The sequence below is a fragment of the Chinchilla lanigera genome, unplaced genomic scaffold (assembly GCF_000276665.1).
Source record: "Chinchilla lanigera isolate Chin_1 unplaced genomic scaffold, ChiLan1.0 scaffold00131, whole genome shotgun sequence".
NCBI lineage: Eukaryota > Metazoa > Chordata > Mammalia > Rodentia > Chinchillidae > Chinchilla > Chinchilla lanigera.
This window is the reverse complement of record NW_004955532.1, coordinates 1,625,093-1,644,975: the sequence shown is the minus strand read 5'-3', so window position 1 is coordinate 1,644,975 and position 19,883 is coordinate 1,625,093. Positions and strand designations below refer to the sequence as shown.

Here is a 19,883-nt window from a genome sequence, read left to right as displayed (position 1 = left end):
CAGTGTGCAGCCGGCCCCCAACGCAATGTGTGTTTGTCAAACCATGGAAGTGGGGCAGCATGGCAAGAGCGCCGGTCGGGCCGGAGACCGAGGCGTCCTCCTGGAGCCCTTCATCCACCAGGTGGGCGGGCACAGCAGCATGATGCGCTACGACGACCACACCGTGTGCAAGCCCCTCATCTCCAGAGAGCAGCGCTTCTACGAGTCCCTCCCTCCCGAGATGAAGGAGTTCACCCCCGAGTACAAAGGTCAGCCGCCGGCCGTGCGCTCTGCACAGCCGTTCTTGTAATTGCTGTGTGACACGATCGTAGGCCTTTATTGTCTCAGTCAGCTAAGTAATTTTGTTGGACAAAATTAAAAATTAAAAGCGGTGGTGAGGCTTTAGATCTTGAAAGTTAAATTCGTTGATAGGTAAAGCTGAGGAAAATTCTCAGCAGAAAGGCCCATTGGTGGAGAAGAGGCAGGAGGGTCGCCATGACTTGGAGGCCAGCCTGACGACACAGCAAGACTCTGTCTCCAAAACACAACACAACACAACACAAAGTTAAGTCGTGCGTAACGAGAAGATGCATCCCCCCCCTGGCATGATCTGTATTATATGTGCTGCCAAAGCGAGTGCCCTCCCGACACGACAGACAGGGCGATGTGGGATCGCTGCCCCACAGTGCAGGACTGGAGCCTGATCGTGAGGCAGCACAGAAAATTTAGGATATCCCAGAAGGTAACTCTGCAAGTATTCTTCAGACTGTGAGGTCGCTACAGGAAGAGTGGGCAGTTGTCCTGGGTGGGAGGAGCCCAAAGAGAAGTGAGCAGTGTGAGAGCCTGCACAGGAACCCCGTTCGTGCTTTGAATGAGGTGTATACAGCGGTTAGTAGCATCATGTCAGTGTTTACTTCCTGGTTTTGGTCACTGTAACCTGTACTGTGGTTATGTGAGATGTTGGTGGTAGAGGAAGTTGGGTGACAAATATATGGTGGAAATTTTGTTACTTTTGAAACTTTTATTTTTTTTAAAGCAAAATTCTATGTATTACATGTTTGAAATATATTAATTTTACCACTCATATCTTCTACTAAAGCTTCATTTGACTTACAAAACAGATTTATTTTAGTTTTATTGAATTACTTTTTTGTCTTGGTTTTTGAGACAGGGTCTTGCTATGTACATCAGACTGGCCTTAAACTCACAGTGACCCTCCTGCCTCAGCCTCCTGAGCACTGGGGTTACAGGCATGTGCCACCATGCCCTGTTTGAAGAAACTTTTGATAAAGCTTATTGATTCCTTTTTTGTTTTTGTTTTTTGTTTTTGTTTCCTGTTTTTCTTTTGTAGCAGAAATCGAACTCACAACCTTGCGCTTGCCAGGCAGGCGCTGTGCCGTTGAGCTAAATCCCCAGCCCCGGCTTACTGATTCTTACTGAATGAAAATATAGCCTGAACAAAGAAAATCAAATCTACCCTGAAGGTCTATCTGTTACATCCTGTAATACTTCCATTCCTTCTCTGAGGGGAGAAGCTGGGGGATTGGAACCCATGACAGATCCTGCAGTCCTTCACGGGTGACTCCTTGAGGTTTTGGTGGCTGAGACATAGAACATTGACCCAGAGCCAGGGCTTAAGACCCCTTTAAGGAATTTTTTCTTAGCACAGGACTCCACGGGCTAACGGGGACTGTTGTTTCTGCTTGGTTTTGCCATGCTTATGGCTGTCCTTGGTCATGGATGTGTTGAGTGGACAGGTAAGCGGCTGAAGCTACATTTATAAAGCATTGGAACTGTTGTGTCTTAATTACATAGAAAAGACAGTTGTAGCTGGGCATGGTGGCTCACACCTGTAATCCCAGCACTCAGGAAGCTGAGGCAGGAGGATCATTGCGAGTTTGAGACCAGGCTGGGCTACACAGTGAGCTCAAAGCCAGCTTGAACTGCGTAGAGAGACCCTGTCTCAAAAAGACAAAAAAAAAAAAAAAAAGAGAAAAGACAGTTGTGTTGATATCTCTCTTGTCATGCAGCCTTAGAATATTTATTCTTTCATAGTCATTGTTCTGATTATATATTGAAAGCAGTAAAAACTAATCACTCAGTTCAAAACTACACAGAGAACTTGAATAGACATTTTCCTGGAGAAGCTATATCATATACATACAAATAGCCAATAACTTGGCAAAACAATCGTTAACTAAATGCAAATAAAACTGGGTGCTGTGGTGCACACCTGTAATCCTAGTGCTTGGGAGACTGAGGCAGAAAGATCTCAAGTTCAAGTCCCACCTGGGCGATTTAGCAAGACTCTGTTCAAAATAACAAAATAGAAAGGATCTTTCCAAAAGAGTTAGAGACATCATAATACAGTGATACATTCATACCCATATTTATAGCAACATTATTCATAATAGCTAACTCTTGGAAGTAGCCTATATTCCTGTCAGCAGGTGAATAGATAAGATACGATGTTCATATAAAATGGAGTACTACTGTGCCATAAAGAATAAATTTAAGTCATGTGTAAGGAAATGGATGCATTGTGAGACAATAATGTTAAGTGAGATAAATCCAACACGTAAGCTTACGTACTGCGTGGTTGAACTTGTATGAGAAAACCAGGGTATAAGTAATTTAAAGAGCAAAATAAAAGACAGACAATAGGAAACAGGGAGGTGGATCTTTTGCAGATGGGAAGAGGACCAAGGGATTGAGGGAGGGGAGGGAGGAGAGGAGAGGGTATGGGAAAAGAATCAAGATGTGTTAAAGTACATTACCAGCTCCCCTAGAAACATGATCAATATATACTATGGACATGTACTAATAAGGTTTTTCAAAATTTAAAACAATAGCTGAGTATGGTGGTGCATGCCTGTAATCCCAGCACTCAGGAAGCTGAGGCAGGAGGATCACCTCAAGTTCGAGGCCAGCCTGAGCTATATAGTGAGACCCTATCTCAAAAAATAAAATCAATAAGTAAATAAATGAAGGCTGGGGTTCCAGCTCATTGTGGAGGCCTTGGATTCAGTCCTAGGTGTGTGTGTGTAGGCGGGGATCAAAACCAACAGAAACACTAGGGCTGGAGGGAGAACAAAGGGGAGGGAGGAGGAGGGGAAATGAGAAGTAAGATGTGGTACCAAGGCCGCGTGTGAGCGTGCCATTGTGTTCGTATCCCTTACGTATTACAGACATGTACTACTAATAATCAGTCACCATAACTAAAGAGCCCCCAGCCCGAAAATTACTAGTACTGGCAAGAGTATAGGGGACTGGGAATATCACAAGTAGGAAGATACCATAGGTGTAAGAACGTAACTCGAGGGCTGGGACGCGGCCCCTGGCAGAGCACCAGCCCAGTGTGTGAGGCCCTGGGTTCAGTCCCCAGCACCACCAAAAAAAAGCCACAGGATCCATCCGCTGTGGGGGGGTTCCGTGCCTCCTCCAGGAGCTGGCTGGAGTTAGCACAGGACATCAGCCCCGCTCCCCTGTAGAGAGCCAGGAGTAATGACGAGTGAGGCTCCGGCTGGGAAGGCAGCGTCACCGCGGAGTTGCTAACGCAGTCAAGGGTGGGGACCGCGCAGGTGTGCCTCGGTAGATGAGTAAAGTGTGCTGTATTCGCGACAGCAGAATATTAACCAGCCAGGAAAAAAGAGGAAGTTTGGAAACACACCGTGACCCGGATGAACCTCAGGTCCGTTTGCTGAGTGAGCTAAGCCAGACCCAAGAGGACAAGAGTGTCATCATTCTAGTTATGTGAGATATCTCCACTAGGCAAATCTGTTGAGACAGAAAATGGACAGGAATGCCAGGGTTCAGAGGGAGGAGAAAGGAGCTACTGCTTAATGGCTGCAGGGTTTCTGTTTAAGATGGTGGAAGCATTCTGGGGATAGATAGTGGTGATGCTTTTATAATATGAATGTTTTTAATGCCCACTTAATTAAAAACGGTTTAAATAGTACATTTTACGTTATAGACCTAAATGTGTTATATAATGCCCACTGAATTAAAATTAGTTTAAATAATCATTTTTTTAATATTCTGTGTTCTAAAAAGCTACAACTTGGAGCCAGGCGTGGTGGTGCACACTTATAATTTCAGCACTTGGGAGGCCAAGACTGGAGGACTGATGGGAGTTGGAGGCCATCCTGTACTCAGGACTCAACTACATAGTGACACCCTGTCTCAGAAAACAAAAGAATTACAGTCTGTGGTATTGGAAACTGAACCCACGGCCTTCACACTGAGCTACAAAACTCCAAACCATTTTTTTTTTTTTTATTTTTAATTTTGAGGCAAGGTCTTAGTAAGTCACTGAATTGCCCAGGCATCCCAAACTTGGGATCCTTCTACCTCAGCCTCTCAGTGTTCTGTAATTACAGGCATCGGCTGCCATTCCTGGCTTAACCAATACTTATTTAACAAATGCCAAGGAAGTTAGGGGCTATATCAGATGAATTAAAAGACCAATGATTTTCATTTTCCTACAGCTGGAGGTATACCGTAGTGATAGAATATATACTTAATGTGTGAAGCTCTGGGTTTGCTTCCTAGTATCATACACACACATAAACAGGACAAAAAATTATTTTCTTATTTAAAAGACTACATGACTAGTTTAACGACAAGATCTTGCTTATTCTTGGAAAGGCCTCTTCTGCCCTGCTCACAGCACTTGCCCTCTGACCAGGTGTGACTCTCTGGGTCTGCTAGGGTCTGCCGGGGTGCTCAGCAGCAAGCGTTGCAGAACACATCGAACGTTTCTGTTACAGCACTAGAAGGCCTGCCGAGTTGAAGAGAAGAGCGCTAACTGTAAAAGGAGTGAGCGATGTTCGTTCTGTTTCGCAGTTCTGGGGATTCAACCCAGAGCCCTTTTTTCTACTTTGATACAGAGTCTCATTAAGTTGCGCAGGCTGGGCTTGTACCTGTGACCCTCCTGTCTTACCCTCCTGAGCTCTGGGATTACAGGCGTGAGCCACCATGCCCGGAGAGGGCATATCTGACTATAGGAAACTGAAAATTTGTGCCCACTAAAATATACCTTTAACGAAAATGAACACAGAAAGACATGTAAAACATACATGTAACAGGCAAAGGACTCGTTTATATAATACATGAGAATGAAAAGAAACTATATAGTATGTGTTTTAGTACACATATATAAAACCTGTACAAGTCAATAAAAAAGGGAAAAGAATTGAACAGAAAAATGGGTGGAGATACTGGAAAACAACCAGGGTCAAAGGCTGTTGCTTTAAGGAGAGCTGTGGCGCTGGTAAACTGATCTGGCAAAAGAAGAGAAAACTTCTACTCACGGGATGCTAAGAGGTGTCATCCCTGCAGCCTGCTGGTAGTTAACAGATAAAGAAATGTTCTGAAGAGCTTTATGCCAGTAATTATTTCACAAATCAAATGAAATTGACAAATTACTTTTTTTAGTACTGCGAACTGCACCGAGGACCTTGAGCATGTTAATGCCAGCACGTATTCTACCACTGAGCGATATCTCTACCCGGCTCTTTTTTGGTAAATTCTGAAACAGGGTCTTCTGAATTGCCCAGGCTACCCTCATTGCAACACTCCTGCCTCAGCCTCCTAAGTAGCTGAGATTACAGGGATGGGCTATCAAGTCTGGCAACAAAATTTTTGAAACACATTAACTGCCAAAGTTTACTCAGGAAGAAATGAGATGGGCATGGTTGTGCACACCTATAATCCCAGCACTTGGGAGGCTGAGGCAAGAGAATTGCTGCAAGTTCGAGGCTATCCTGGGCTACATAGTGAGTTTATGGCCAGTCTGAACTCTATAGCAAGACCCCATCTCAAAGCTAAAAAAAAAAGATAGAAGAGAAAGGGGAAATAAAAGGAACTAAGATGTGTTATGTACCATTTCCCAAGGATGAGGGTAATCATATGTACTATAAACATGTATTTTGTTTTTTAGGGTGTTTTTGTTTTTTGTTTTTTTTTTTTTTTGTCTTTTTGAGACAGGATCTCGCTATGCAGTTCAGGCTGGCCTTGAGCTGACTTTGTAGCCCAGGCTGGTCTCAAACTCAGCAGCAATTCTCCTGCCTGAGTGCTGAGATTACAGGCATGCACTACCACGCCGAGCTCGTACTATAAACATGTAGTAATTAAAAAATTTTAAGGGGCTGGGGATTTAGCTCAGCGGCAAAAGCGCCTGCCTGGCAAGCGCAAGGTCGTGAGTTCGGTTCCCGGTACCAGAGAAAAACCAAAAAAAAAAAAAAAATTTTAAATGAAGAAATGAGTAATCTAATTAGCCATATCTATTAAACAAACTAGAACTAGAGTTTAAAACATTTCCACAAAGAAAACTCTACACTCAGGTGCTTTCACTGGTGAATTCTATCAAATATTTAATAAGGAAATATTATCAGTTCTACACTAAAATTTTGAAAAAAGAATACTTCCCAAATCATTCTGTGAGGCTATTATAAGAAAATAAAATATCCCTCTTGAACTTAAATGTAAAAAATGTGAACAGAATCATAGCAGATTGAATCCAAGGATGGATCTATGTGTATAGGCAGGGTCTTGCTGTGTAGCTCAGGCTGGCCTTGAACTCACAACTATCCTCCTGCTTCAGGCTCCCACCTGCTAGAATTATAGGTGTGTGCCACCACACCTGGTTTGAATGCAAGGATATATTAAATGGATAATAATGCACATCATGACCAAGTGGGGTTTATCTGACTGATCCAAGTTTGTTTTGTTTGTTGTGTTTGTAGTACTAAAGATGAATCTCAGGGCCTCCGCAATGAACTGCACCCTCAGCCCTTTTTAAATTTCTAGTGATGGCCTTTCTAAATTTCTAGAGTTGTGCAGGCTGGGCCTGACTTGTCTCCCAGTCTCCCAGAGTGCTGGGGTTACCAGCATGTCCACCACGCCCACCTAGTAATGCAAGTTTGGTATAACATTCAAAAGTCAAATCAGTAAGCTAGGAATGGTAACCCGCAACTGGAGGCTGAGGCAGGAGGATTGAAGATTATAGGTTGGTCTGGCGTATATAAGCAAGACTCAGTCCCAGAAAAATAAAGGAAAAAAAAGTCTGTCAGTATAATTTGCCTATTGGCCATCTTTTTTAAACCCATGTGGTCACTTTGGTACATGCATAGGAAGCAGTTGGAAGCCGGGCACAGCGGCACACGCCTGCAGTCCCAGCACTCAGGAGGCTGAGACAGAAGGACCGCCAAGAGTCCGAGGGAGGCTTACGTACATGTTCAGTTCAAGGCCAGGCTGAACTACATACCAAGAGCCTGTCTCAAAAAACTGAAAAAGACATTTAAAAAAGCATTTGACATTTGTTCTTTTTTTTTAATTTTTTTTTTTTTGGTTTTTTTCCGGTACCGGGAATCAAACTCATGACCTTGCACTTGCCAGGCAGGCGCTGTGCCACTGAGCTAAATCCCCAGCCCCTGACATTTGTTCTTGAGAAAACAAGAACAACCAAAACTTTCAGCAAACTAGGAACAGATAGAAACATCCCTCTCCTGAAGAATCTAGCCGGTAGTACCCTGCACGGTGATGAAGCCATGGCTCTCCTAAGATCGCACCCGGGAGGGGTTGTCTGTGCTCTCCAGTCTTATCCCACCTTTCTGATGGGTCTGAACAGTTCAGAGGCATCCAGGCTGGAAGAGCAGAAGTAAAAGTAAATTGGCAAACATAGAACTCTGTCTTCAGCCACACTGTCACAGGAACAAAGGACTCGGGAAATTGGCCCCTTGGACACCGGTTCACGGGAGGTTCCTTGAAGATATAGTCCAGCCACACAGGTAAATCAAGAGGGGAAGAGTAGTGGCTTGTGCAAGGAATGGCCCTTTCCTGGGTCAGCGGCAGCAGGGCAGAGCCCAGCCTGGGAGCTGGGGACAGGAGACGGAGCATGAGGGGAAGCCTGCGGGCTGCACTGTGCGCGTTCAGACTCGGGCACGTGCAGGCTAAGGCCTGGAGTTCACTAGTGTGTGTGCGACGTAAGGGGGACGGACGGAGCCAGAGTGTCTTGATGGTGGAGGAATTTTTTTTCTAAAACAACTCCGAGAATTCAATGCCTATGTCTTGTACTCTGAGTAACCAATTTAAAGATAACAGTATGCCATGTATTAGCCATTGTTACCCTCCTATTATCTTGTTTTGAAATTTGGGTTTTTTTTTTTCTCTTTAAAATAAAAGAAATAGAAATAAAATTACTCATTTAAGGTTGAAAAAAAAAAGATAACTCAAGGATCAGGGCAGTGTCCATCTAGAGAAAACAATGGGTCAAAAAGAATGTGTTTGGTCTAGCGTAGTGACATTCATAAATGCATCTCTTTGGCCGGGGATGTGCTTCAGTGGCCCAAGCGCCTGCCTGGCAGGTGTGAGGTCCTGAGTTCAATTCCCGGTACCAAAAAAAAAAGAATAATTTCATCTTTAAATAAATAAATGCATTCATCTTTAAATAAATAAATGCATCTTTCTCTCTGTCTCTTTTTTTGCGGGGGGGGTGGTGGTACTGGGAATCAGACTCAGGACCTTGCACTTGCCAGGCAGGCGCTGTGCCCCTGAGCTATATTCCTGGCCCCATAAATGAATCTCAATAATTTTCAGATTATAGAGCCAATTGTGTGCGCCAAGAAGACAAAAGAAGAAATGTAGCACAGATACATAAGTATTCCTTAACTCCAGTGGTAATGACCCAGAAGAAGTTGTACCCAGCCTTTCAGACAACAGTGGACACATAGAGTTTCCATGGATATGGCAGGAAAAACAGGAAGGCGTTCCATCTTAGACATGCCAGTGCGGAAGGTCGAGGTGGATCATCATGGACAGAAAAATACTGAGGTCTCTTTAGGGGACCCTGTCAAGCAGAAGGAAACCAGATCCAAAGGAGGACATAGGAAGTGGCAGCACTGTTACATAAGTTAATGTATGTCGGGTGTGGATGTCACCTAGAGAATAGCTTATTGTTAGAGTGCAGAGATCAATAGCTGTAGCTGCAAGGGCCAGGGGAGAGAGATCTGCCCAAGTACAGCCAGAGGTAAAGAGCAGACTCAGAAAGGAGGACTGGTCCTCTGTCTTCTGGGGAGATGCTGTCTGCTGGCTTTGCTCCTGCCTCAGTCTGCAGCTGGTCCCGGGCAGCCGGCGCCTGTGTACCCTGCAGAAGTGTGCCAGCGTGTGCTGTGTAGACTCAGCCTGTGTTGACATTTTGTTGACTGAACTGGCTCCTCCTTTTTTAACAGGTGTGGTATCTGTCTGTTTTGAGGGGGACAGTGATGGTTACATCAATTTGGTGGCCTACCCTTATGTGGAAAGTGAGACCATGGAGCAGGATGAGGCACCAGAACGGGAGCAACCTCGGCGCAAACATTCCCGCCGGAGCCTGCATCGGTCAGGCAGTGGCAGCGACCACAAGGAGGAGAAAGCCACCTTGTCCCTTGAGACCTCTGAGAGGTAAGCGGTGGGGACCAGAGTGTAGACGTGGGTGTCATCTTGCTGGCACAAGCACACGGAACATCTTAGGGTCCTGACACACCCTGGAGAAGCACTTCCCAAAGTTAAGGGTAGCTGGAGTTCTGGGGTCACCCTTATAGACACGGCTTCCCCTGTGTGTTATATCGCCCTAATAATGGTTCTTTCTGGTGTGGTTGAAAGTAGTTGGGAGAAGCTGAAGCTCTCTGAGCTCTGGGGAAGCTGTCCCATACTCACAAAGGTTGGCTAGGTGTGTGATACACTCCTGTCATCCTAGCTAGTTGGGGGCTGAGACAAGAGGGTTGAAAGTTGGAGACCAGCCTGGCAGTTTAGCAAGAGCCTAACTCTGGGGAAAAATGGGTTTGGGTAGGGATATAGCTCAGCATGCCCTAGGTTTGTCTTTGTTGTTGTTGTTTTTTTAAAAAAGGAGATTGGTTTCTACCCTCTAGGGCAGCGATGGCAAACCTTTTAGAGACGGAGGGCCAAGCTGCAACCCCAAAGCCACTTAATTGTCACGAAGCACCAACACTGCACTTAAACCTGAATACTGAGGCTTCAGTTTAGAAAAACAACCCATGCATTAACATCTTTTGTTTTAAAAGAAAAACGTCATACCATGTGTGTGATAGGCTTGGCACCCCTGCTGTCGGGTGTGCAGCCCACGGCCATCACAGTCTGTAGTCTCGTGTAGCCTCTGAGAATCTGCTATCACTGATCCTTTCATTGCACTTAGGAACTGATTTTCATCACAATGAGGAAAATAATCTTTATAAGCGATTATGCCAGCCGAGTGTGGTGGCACATGCCTGTGGTCCCAGCACTTTGGGAGACAGGCCTAAGCATTGCAAGTTTGAGCCTAGCCTGGGCAAATTAGTGAGATTTGTCTCCAAAAACAAAAAAGGGCTGGGGACGTGGCTCAGTAGAAAAGCCCTAGGTTTGATCCTCAGTATTGCAAAAGGAAAAGAAAAAGAATTATGCTGCTTGATATTTCATGCAGAAATTAATGTGAGCTTCCACTACAGCAGGTCTCATTAAAAGGATGGCAGTAAAAGTAATGACAAGGATGTGGAGATAGGAACCTTTTTACCTTGCTGGTGGATATAAAGTGGTGTAGCCACTTCGAAAACAATTCAGCATTGCTTCAAAAAGTGAAACCTTGGAGCTGGGCATGGTGGCACACGCCTGTCATCCCAGCACTCAGGAGGCTGAGGCAGGAGGATCACCGTGGGTTTGAGACCAATTTGAACTACATATCAAGACCCTGTCTTCCAAAAAAACGTGAAACCTAGCAGTTAACTTCTAGACATGCATCCAGTAGAATTGAATACATACATCCACATGAAACTTGTACACAAACATTCTTAGCATTATCCCCAATAGCCAGAATGTGCCCCTCATCTGGTGAGTGGATAAACAAAATGTAGTATGTTCATACCATGTCATAAAAAGGAAGCTACAGCACAAATGAATCTCAACATCAAGTGGAAGAAGCCAGATACAGAAGACTACATGCTGTGTGCTTCTGTTGGATAGAGTACAGAATAGACAAAGCCATAGATAGAAAAAGCAGCATAGTGCTTGTTCTGTAGTGGTCAGGGCTCGGGGTGGTAGGGAGTAAGGAGCGGCTGCTCATGGGATGAGGTTTGCTTTTAGGGTGAGGAAAACACTAAAAATTAGGTAGAGTGATACTTTACAACCTAGTGAGTATACTGAAAGGCCACTGAATGGTAAAAATAAGAAAATTAATGTGAACTTCCTATATCAAGATGAAATAAAAACTATACAACTAAATAACTTTAATTTCATTTAAAAGTAAGTTTCATGAATAATAAGCTCTAGGACTTGATTCAGAAGTTCGCACTGGGGTCGGTGGGTGTAGCTCAGTAGCAGAGTGCTTGTCTGGCATGTGAGCTCCTGAGTTCAGTCTCCAGCACAGCCAAAAACAAAAAAGGGCACAACTTGGAATTTGGGGATTTTCTTCCTGCGACGGTACAGAGGTCATCTTTGACATGAGAGCAGTTCCCCGGCCCGCTCTCAAGAGCACTCTGAGAACACTCGTTCCGAGAGCCCAGGACATGCCCGCTCTCCTCAGTTACTGTTCTCCCGTGCCAGGGGGCACAGAACACCACTAGAACTCCGGCCGATTGTGCAGCATGTTGTTTCTGTGTCCTTGTTCAGCGGCCAGCGCTGTATCTGATGCAAGGAGGGGGCTACGTAGCCACCTGTGACGAGGCCACAGCGTCTCCGGAGGATGAGCGTTTCGTGGCTGGTGAGCTGCAGCCTGCAAAAGCACTGGCAGTGCACCCCCGCACTTTCCTCCTGACTGGTGACTGTGGTCACGGAATGGTCCCCACGGCTGTAGCTGGCAGTCGAGGGTTCTCTCCCAGAGCTCTTCGAATGGGCTTTCTTGTGTCCTCCATGGTACAGAGCTTGTCTCGTGGGTCATCCGGTGAGAAGCAAGTGAACTGACTAATGTCAAGGTCTTGCAGCTGGGTGCGGTGGCTGACATCGGTAATCTCAGCATTAAGGGACTGTGAGTTCAAGCCCAGCCTGGACTGTGTGGTGAGACCTGTCTCAAAAATAAAAACCTTGGGTCTAGGTTCACAGCCGTGGCCTGTGGGTACCTGCTCACAGGAAATGGGTTTCTCTCTGGCCACTTAGCAGAAACTAAGTCACGCCAGGGTGGAGCCCAGTTCTTCACCAGGGGCAGGGAGAACACATCAAGGGTGATGCCAGGTGCCACAGGGCCCCAACCGGAGAGCTTGTTTGGATGTACTTAGCAAATCAGTCAGCTTCACAGTTTTCTAAAGAGAATCGCAAGAAAGGCGTGTGTGACAGCCTCAGCAGCACCCTTCCCAGAAGAAAGCGAAGGTGTTGTCAGGCGTTGGTGGCTGTGTAGTTCCAGTAGAGATGTGGTCCCTGTCAGGGCGCAGCCTGCGCCACAGAGCTTCCCACACCTGAGCCCGGGGGAAGGCGGAAGGTTGCGGCACACACTCCCTCTGGTCAGCTTGAGCCTTGGCTTGTCTCAGTCGGTGGAAGGAAGGCTAGCAGTTGCGGGGCCCGAGTGTGGAGGGCGAATTCGAGGTTGCCGGGCTGGGAGCTGCAGCTCACTTCCGGCATCCAGGAAGTGGCTTCAGCAGGGATGTGCTTTTCCTGGGCTTGTCAGCGTGAAGAGCAGTATTGCCGGTTATTTCAAGCAAAGATTTTTCTGTTGGAGCCTTGCCACATCGTGGCAGACTTTCAGTATCTTTAATTAGTCACCTTCCTGCCAAAACCCCTTTGTGGTTTGACTTATTTTAAAAATAAAATTCTCTCACTTAAATGACTGTGGTTTCCATAGGCACACGTCTAACTCTGAGAGACGTAAGTATTTTGGGAGCCTGCCGATCCGCTCGGAGGAGACGGTCCGGCTCTCTCCCGTGGTGTTCTCCTCCTGCCAGACCTGATGCGCAGACAGGCGGCTCGTAAACGTGAGGTCCGCGCGCGCTTTTTAACATCTTACTAAAACTAGCTTCCAGGTGTTGTGGGTGAAGGCAGGACAGTCACTCGGGTCCTTGACAGTGGCATCCGTGTTGTTCCCATGTTTGTTTTGTGTGACACTGTGCCTTCATCACCTTTTCTGCTATTTTTATTGTCATAAAATTTTCACATTATAAAATAACCAGTTTAATTTTTTTTAATACTGGTGACTGAACCCAGGCCTTTACACTGAATTACATCTTCAACCTCTTTTTTAATTTACTTTGAGACAGAGTCTTACTAGTCACTAAGTTGCCCAGATGTGCTGAAATATGTGATCTTTCTGCCTCAGCTTCCCCAGAATGCTAGGATTACAAATGTGTACCCCCATACCCAGGTTATTTCGTGTGTGTGTGTGTGTGTGTGTGTGTGTGTGTGTGTGTGTGTGTGTACTTTCTTGGAGGGAGACACAGGTCTCACTGTAAGGCCACAACTGGCCTCCAAATTCTAAGCTTAAGCCTTCACCTCCTGAGTGGCCACAGGCACCCCCAGCACACCCGGTCTGTTGAAGGTTGTGAGGAACAGCAGCCTTTTTCATAGAGGTGGCACCATTTTACCTTCCTGCCAGTAGTGTAGGAGGGTCCCAGCTTCTTCTTCACCTCCTGGGCAGTGCTGTTGCAGTATTTTTATTTTGATGCTAGCAGTCCTAGTGGACGGGCGGTGTGGCAAGGCCCTGTAAGGGCGAGTTCTGTCCACTTCCATTCTAGGAGAATGTAAGTCAGGTTCGTCTGTAAGTCTGATAAAATGAGTCTCATACACCTTTGACACAAATACACAGTGTAAAGCATTAAAAACACCCATAATACTGTAAATAAAATATTTTTACTTTTACAGTTACCTTAAAATGGTGGTACATGCCGGGTGTGGTGGCACATGCCTGTAATCCCAGCACTTGGGAGGCTGAGGCAGGAGGATTGTTGCAAGTTCAAGAACATCCTGGGCTACAAAGTGAGCGCAGGGCCAGCCTGAACTGCGTAGTGAGACCCTGTCGCACAGTGCCGTAAGCGCACACAGCGTAACTGTGATGACGTCTGGCAGACATGTGAACTACTACCATGATTTTTTTGCATCTACAGATGTTTATAATGTGAGGTCTGTTTGTGTCTGAAAGTTCACAACTCAAATGTTCATAAGTCAGAGACTTACTGTAGTATTTCCATCATGCAGTTTATCACAAATAATTATTTTCCAGCCAGTTTTCCAAGACGCGGGAAGATCACTACTCACGCTGTTCGCTCACTTTTATTGGCTCGCATTTCTGCGGCCCCTGTGCCACCTGTCAGCAGGGTTGTGGGTAGCGGGTGAGGCTGCTCCAGCCCTCCTCTGCCCTTTGTCCCCAAGGGTGACTTGCCCGGGTCTCTTAGTGATGTCTGTGTTCTTCCTTCTTAGCCCCCAGGAGGCAAAGAGTCTGAAGGTGGAGCTTCACAGCCACTCGGATGTGCCTTTCCAGATGCTAGACGGCAACAGCGGTCTGAGTTCTGAGAAGATCAGCCATAACCCCTGGAGCCTGCGCTGCCACAAGCAGCAGCTGAGCCGAATGCGCTCGGAGTCCAAGGACCGGAAGCTCTACAGTATCCTCCTCTGCCCGGCTTCAGCACGTCACTCCTGGGGCTCCCTCCAGACCTCACTGAGGTCCTTCTCTGTCCGGGGACCCCTCTTCGTTTTCATCTCCACTTTTCATAGATTCCTCTTCTTTTATGTTCATTAACATGTTTTTTTCTCCTTTTGAACATGGTAAGGCGGAAGCTTAAGATTTGACAGAACCGGGCATGATGGTGCACTCCTATAATCCCAGCACTGGGGAGGCTGGCGTAGGATCACAGCGAGTTGGAGGCCAGCCTGGGCTACATAGCACAAGCTGGTCTGCAAAAGCAAAGCAACAAAATTGACAGTCTAGGACAGTGTTGTGGGATGTCTATAAAGTCTGTTAATTAAAATAGATTTAGTGAGAAAATTATAGGGTAGATTTTCTTTATTGGGTAGATTGCACCTAGGACCTTATGCATCTTAGGCACTTAACCACTGAGCTATACACCCCCAGCCCCCGACAGATGCTGGAATCCAGCATTTTCTAAAAATTCCTATTGGGAAAAAATACTTTAAAAATAAAAAGTAAAAATTTCTATTGGGAATGTTAGAATCTGAATTCTTGGTTTTGGTGGTAGTGGTGCAAATAAGCCTTCCTGATTAGAGCTGGGTGAGGAATGAGTAGGGCGCTGGTTTACTGATGGTGACTGGGATGTATTCAGATCTGCCACATCTTTAATTTACTCTCTGCAAGGTAAATCTAAAGAATTTTTTTAGCCGGGTGTAATGGCGCATGCTTGTAATCCCAGCACTCGGGAGGCTGAGAGCAGTTGTGAGTTCGAGGCCAGCCTGGGCTACAAAGTGAGGTCGAGGCCAGGCTGAGCTGCATACTGAGACTTCTTCAAAAAAAAAAAAGAACATACAGAATTTTTTTAAAATAATGAATTGATGTGAGATACATATATCCATAAAAAAGGAATGCAGTTGATACATGCTACACATGGATGAACCTTTGAGACGTTTTGCTAAGTGAAATAAATCAGGCTTAAAAGGACAAACGCTGAATGATTCCACTGGTATGAGATTCCTTAAACACAAAACCTCCTAGAGAGAAGTAGTAGTGTGTCTGCTTCCTGGGGCTCCGGAGAGTGGAGATGGGGACTCACTCAGCGACAGAGTGTGAGCTTGGGAAGGTGAAAATTCCAGAGGCGGATGGTGGTGATGATTGTGCAACAGTGTAAATGTGCTCGGTGCCACTGAATATATTTAGAAGTGGCCAAAATGGTAAAGTCTGTTTTGTCACAAGCATTGTGTAAAGAAATAATCAGCTGGAAGTGTGCAGCCACATGGGAGAGCTCGTGAGGCCACCGCGGTCTCCGTGAGACTCGAGAGCCCCTTTTGCAGACGCCTTTGTGGGTGGGGCTGGTGGCAAGTGTGGCTGTCGTTCTTCTTGACCCCGGCCCAGAGTTCCTCCTGCTTGAGAACGTGGTTCATCATTTCAAGTACCCCTGTGTGCTGGACCTGAAGATGGGCACCCGGCAGCACGGGGACGACGCGTCGGCCGAGAAGGCGGCCCGGCAGATGAGGAAGTGCGAGCAGAGCACGTCTGCCACTCTGGGGGTCAGGGTCTGTGGCATGCAGGTGAGTCACCGCTGGTGCCAGCCTCGGGGCTGCCACCTGTGTGTTTTAGGTTGCTCGCCCTCCTGGCCCCACTGTTCTGGAATCTGCTCCGAGAGGGTGAGTCTCCCTGGGGTGCTGAGCACACCCCCGCAAGTGTGACCTCTGAGCCCCCCTGTCCTCTGAGCCCTCTTGGCCTGATCGCAGCCGCTGTGAGAGCCTGCAGGCTCCACTCTGGGACCAGGAAGGCTGTTGTGTGTGCAGCGTGCTCCTAGTTAGGGGGGTGAGGAGGACAGCACCGCAGGTGTTGCTGTGGGCCCAGTACTGGCGTCGCAGTTCTATAGTGGGGAAGCCAGGGTGAGCGTGGCCTGCTCTGCTCCAGGTGGAGGAGCAGAAAAGCTCAGCTTGGTCAGTGCCCAGACACTGCTGAGGTCATCAGACTCCCCAGTGCTCACCCTGTCTTGTTTGCTGGGATTTCAGGTGTACCAGCTGGACACGGGCCATTACCTCTGCAGGAACAAGTATTACGGCCGTGGGCTGTCCATCGAAGGCTTCCGCAACGCCCTCTATCAGTACCTGCACAACGGGCTGGACCTGCGACGTGACCTCTTTGAGCCTATCTTAAGCAAACTCCGAGGCCTCAAAGCTGTGCTGGAGCGGCAGGCCTCCTACCGTTTCTATTCCAGTTCTCTGCTTGTCATCTACGATGGCAAGGAGTGCCGATCTGACCTGCGTCTCAAGCACCTGGACATGGGGGTTCCTGAGGTGGCACCGCCCGGCGGCCCCAGCCCTAGCCCCAGCGGCATCAACCCAGAGGCGGGTCCCTCCTGTCCACCCAAAGTGGATGTCCGCATGATTGACTTCGCACACAGCACCTTCAAGGGCTTCCGGGATGACCCCACTGTGCACGACGGGCCGGACAGAGGCTATGTGTTTGGCTTGGAGAATCTCATCAGCATCATGGAACAGATGCGAGACGAGAACCAGTAGGCCCGCTTCCGGGCCCCCAGTACCCGTTCCTCTCCACCCGCAGGCAGGGACCATTGCTCTGAACTTGCCATGAGGACACACAGACTTACTTTTAAAGGGTTATATTTCTCTTTGGTGTAAACTAAAAGAAATGTTTTTAGTTGTAGCCTGGAATCCATATATATAAAGTGAAGGAAGGCGGAACATCTGCTTTCCCAGCCAGGCTTCTTAGCTTCATGGCTCCTGTGTCCAGGCCCTCTTAGGAAGGGAGGCGTGCCCCTGGTGGGCTCGGTGGCAGTCAGAATACCATGGGACTTCCGTTTCTCTTGCCTTGGCCTTCGGGATCTGTGGCTGCAGGGCCCTGCTGACGGTGGGGCAGAACCCTGGGCTGGCGCAGGGTCCGTCCGTACTCATCCGGTTCCTCGGAAGTAGAGGGCTTGGGTGCCCCACTCTCCGGGGCTTTTCAGCCTTGTGCTGTGAGCATGAGTAGCAACTGACGGCACACAGCTGGGCCCGCCTTTCTTGGGTCTGCTGCTGGCATGGGCCTAGGTTCATGAAGCTGCGCTGAAGCCAGCTTATGGCAGGGAACAGGCCCTGTTTCCCCAGTCACTCATGGATATCTGAGCAGCTGCTCCTCTGCCCACAGTCCCAGCAGCCTCTCGCCAAGATCCCTCGCCTGAGAAGGCTCCCGCCTGCCTCACTGAGCAGGCGTGATCTGTGAGGCCCAGGAGGCCTCGGGCCTGTGTTCCAGACAGTATTCGCAGTTCTCGTGCTGTGGGTGGGAGGCTTCCTCCTCTGGATGGGCGCTCCTTCAGGGCTCAGGGGCTGTGGTCCGCTCAGGGTCTCGAACTTTCCCAGGCCAAGCTCAAGGCAGGCAGCCCTTTGTGAGGCATGCTAGGCCCTGGGCCTGCAGGGAGAACTTCAAGGTTGTCTGCTTTTAGGGACACTGGATCCTGGGTGCAGGTGCCCAGATTCTGCTGATGAGAGCGTTGTCGGATTAACCCTGGGGTCCGTCATTCTGTCCGTGTGTCCACATGCCACCCTGTTTCATGGGGTGAAACAAGCCTTGCTTGTTAGTCCATACCGATTTCTTTCATGCTACCCTCAGCAAAATATTCTTTCTCATTTCTGAGGTGAGCTTTTGGCCGTCTGCAGCAGGTGCTGCCTTTTTAAAAGGACCTGGTAGCATGAGCTCTAGGCAGTGTTTCTCTGCTGCTCCAGTGCCCTTTCTTGGGGGCCTGCAGTGTGGCCCTCGACACTGACAGCAGGCAGTACGGGCTCAGGCTCTCACTGTTCAGTGATTTTTGCTGCTGGCCCTTAGTGGCACGGAGACTTGCTACCTGTAACACAGGTGGCCGGCAGGTGATTCTGTGCTTGGCCATTGCCAAAGTGAGCCCCTCTCCAGCATAGGGTCACTGATGGTGTCACTTGACATGTCCCTGTTTTGGCTTCGAAAGTAAACCTGGGTCTGAGAGGCCTTCGTAACCGCTGGAGTAACTTCCCTCTCAAATGGGTTCCTTGATAGAGCGCCCCCCCCCCAACCCTGTGACCCTGGCGGGGCCGGCGGCCAGCAGGGTTTGTTCCTTGGGGCTGGGAGGCGCAGCTTTGCCTCTCTGGTCAGTAACCACCTTTCCTTTATCATTCTGTGGCTTGGGCCATGAAGGCAGTGCAGAAAGTGGGTAGGACCGCGGGTCCAGGGCCACTTGAGACCGCCTGGGGATGTGTGGTTCCTCCCCCAGGTCCCGGTGCCGGGAGCCGCCCTCACAGCAGGGAGAGTTTAAAATCCATTTATAATCCACGTTCTCCCGGCACTGAGAGTGGGAGGGCTGGGGTTTGCTGCTGCGGCCCGCACAGGACCCCTTTTCAGCCCTTTGGATAGCCAGAGAGCCAGCCCGGATGGCTGGGGGCCGGCGTGAGTGCGCACACACCGGCGGCCCTGTTCCTTCTCGGTCCCAGGCTACAGCACCCCGACCCTCGGCAGGCCCCGGCCTTCCTAGCCCCAAATTGGGACCAAAGTGCAGAATGGGATCATGGGTTGGGGCGTCCCGGCCGCCCCGCCTCTCATCCTCCCCCGGCACCAGGCCCCGCTGGTGGGGGAGTGGCACGGGGAGGGTGGTGCTCAGGAGGAAGGGGACAGGTGTGCAACTTGCCGGGACCCGCTCCTCCCGCCCCGTGCAGTGGGCGTGACTCCCGCCGGGGCCAGGGCTAGGTCGGCCGCCGCTCACGCTCTCACCTGGCTACGTGCACGTTTCCTAGACGCAGATTGCTTTGAACTTTGCAGCTGTACCATTGGTGGTTTTTGCCGATTCAAAAATGAGAAAAATACGGAGAACCCTGGGAGGGACCTGGTTGCTCTGTTTCTCCGGGAAGTGTTGGAACCTCGCACTCTGGGAATCCGGCCCTCTCTCCGGAGGTCGAGTCTCCACCCCGCCGAAGCCTGCGCCCCGTGACAGCACGTGGCTCCGGCCACGCCTCGGCGGTTCGTTCTCCAGACCTTGCGTGTCGGGGAGGGGTGCTCGGGCCGAGCCCACCCTTCTGTACACCCGGCGCTGCCCACCCCGCTTGTGTCTGAGGTCGCGTATGTCAAAATAAAGCCGCTAGCAACGAAGTGTGTCTGAGTCTTTGGAGGAAATCCCAGTTTCCAGGGAAACCGGCCAGAGGCGGCTGGCAACCCCTGACGTCCCGGGCCCCTCCTTTCACCCCACTTCTGGGTCGGCGCGGAGGGGGCGGGGGCTGGCCGGAAGTGGCTGTCTGGGACCCAGCCGCGGTAGGGAGATGGCCGCGCTCTTGGCGCCAGTCGGCCTTTGGATCCA

The 19,883-nt window shown here is 48.8% G+C and overlaps 1 protein-coding gene across 3 annotated transcripts; it reads left to right on the top strand.

The window, feature by feature from the left end:
• The first annotated feature begins 2 nt into the window (after positions 1-2).
• Ip6k1 (inositol hexakisphosphate kinase 1) lies at positions 3-19,678 on the top strand. 3 transcript variants are annotated; one of them, XM_013507606.1, is made up of 6 exons: positions 159-248; positions 7,678-7,769; positions 9,210-9,420; positions 14,347-14,528; positions 15,950-16,125; positions 16,582-19,678. In XM_013507606.1, the coding sequence occupies exons 3-6, from the start codon at positions 9,290-9,292 to the stop codon at positions 17,089-17,091; spliced, it is 999 nt and encodes a 332-aa protein (XP_013363060.1). In that variant the 5' UTR covers positions 159-248; positions 7,678-7,769; positions 9,210-9,289; the 3' UTR covers positions 17,092-19,678. The 3 variants fall into 3 exon arrangements, with proteins under 3 accessions (XP_013363058.1, XP_013363060.1, XP_013363059.1); XM_013507604.1 differs by lacking the exon at positions 7,678-7,769 and having other exon boundaries at positions 3-248; XM_013507605.1 differs by lacking the exon at positions 159-248 and having other exon boundaries at positions 7,671-7,769.
• Positions 19,679-19,883: the final 205 nt, after the last annotated feature.

Coding starts and splice junctions, on each gene's coding strand:
- Ip6k1 (XM_013507604.1), top strand. CDS start 26: ATGTGTGTTTGTCAAACCATGGAAGTGGGGCAGCATGGCAAGAGCGCC. Junction 9,421..14,346: donor TCCCTTGAGACCTCTGAGAG/GTAAGCGGTGGG, acceptor CTTCCTTCTTAG/CCCCCAGGAGGCAAAGAGTC. Junction 14,529..15,949: donor CAAGGACCGGAAGCTCTACA/GTATCCTCCTCT, acceptor ACCCCGGCCCAG/AGTTCCTCCTGCTTGAGAAC.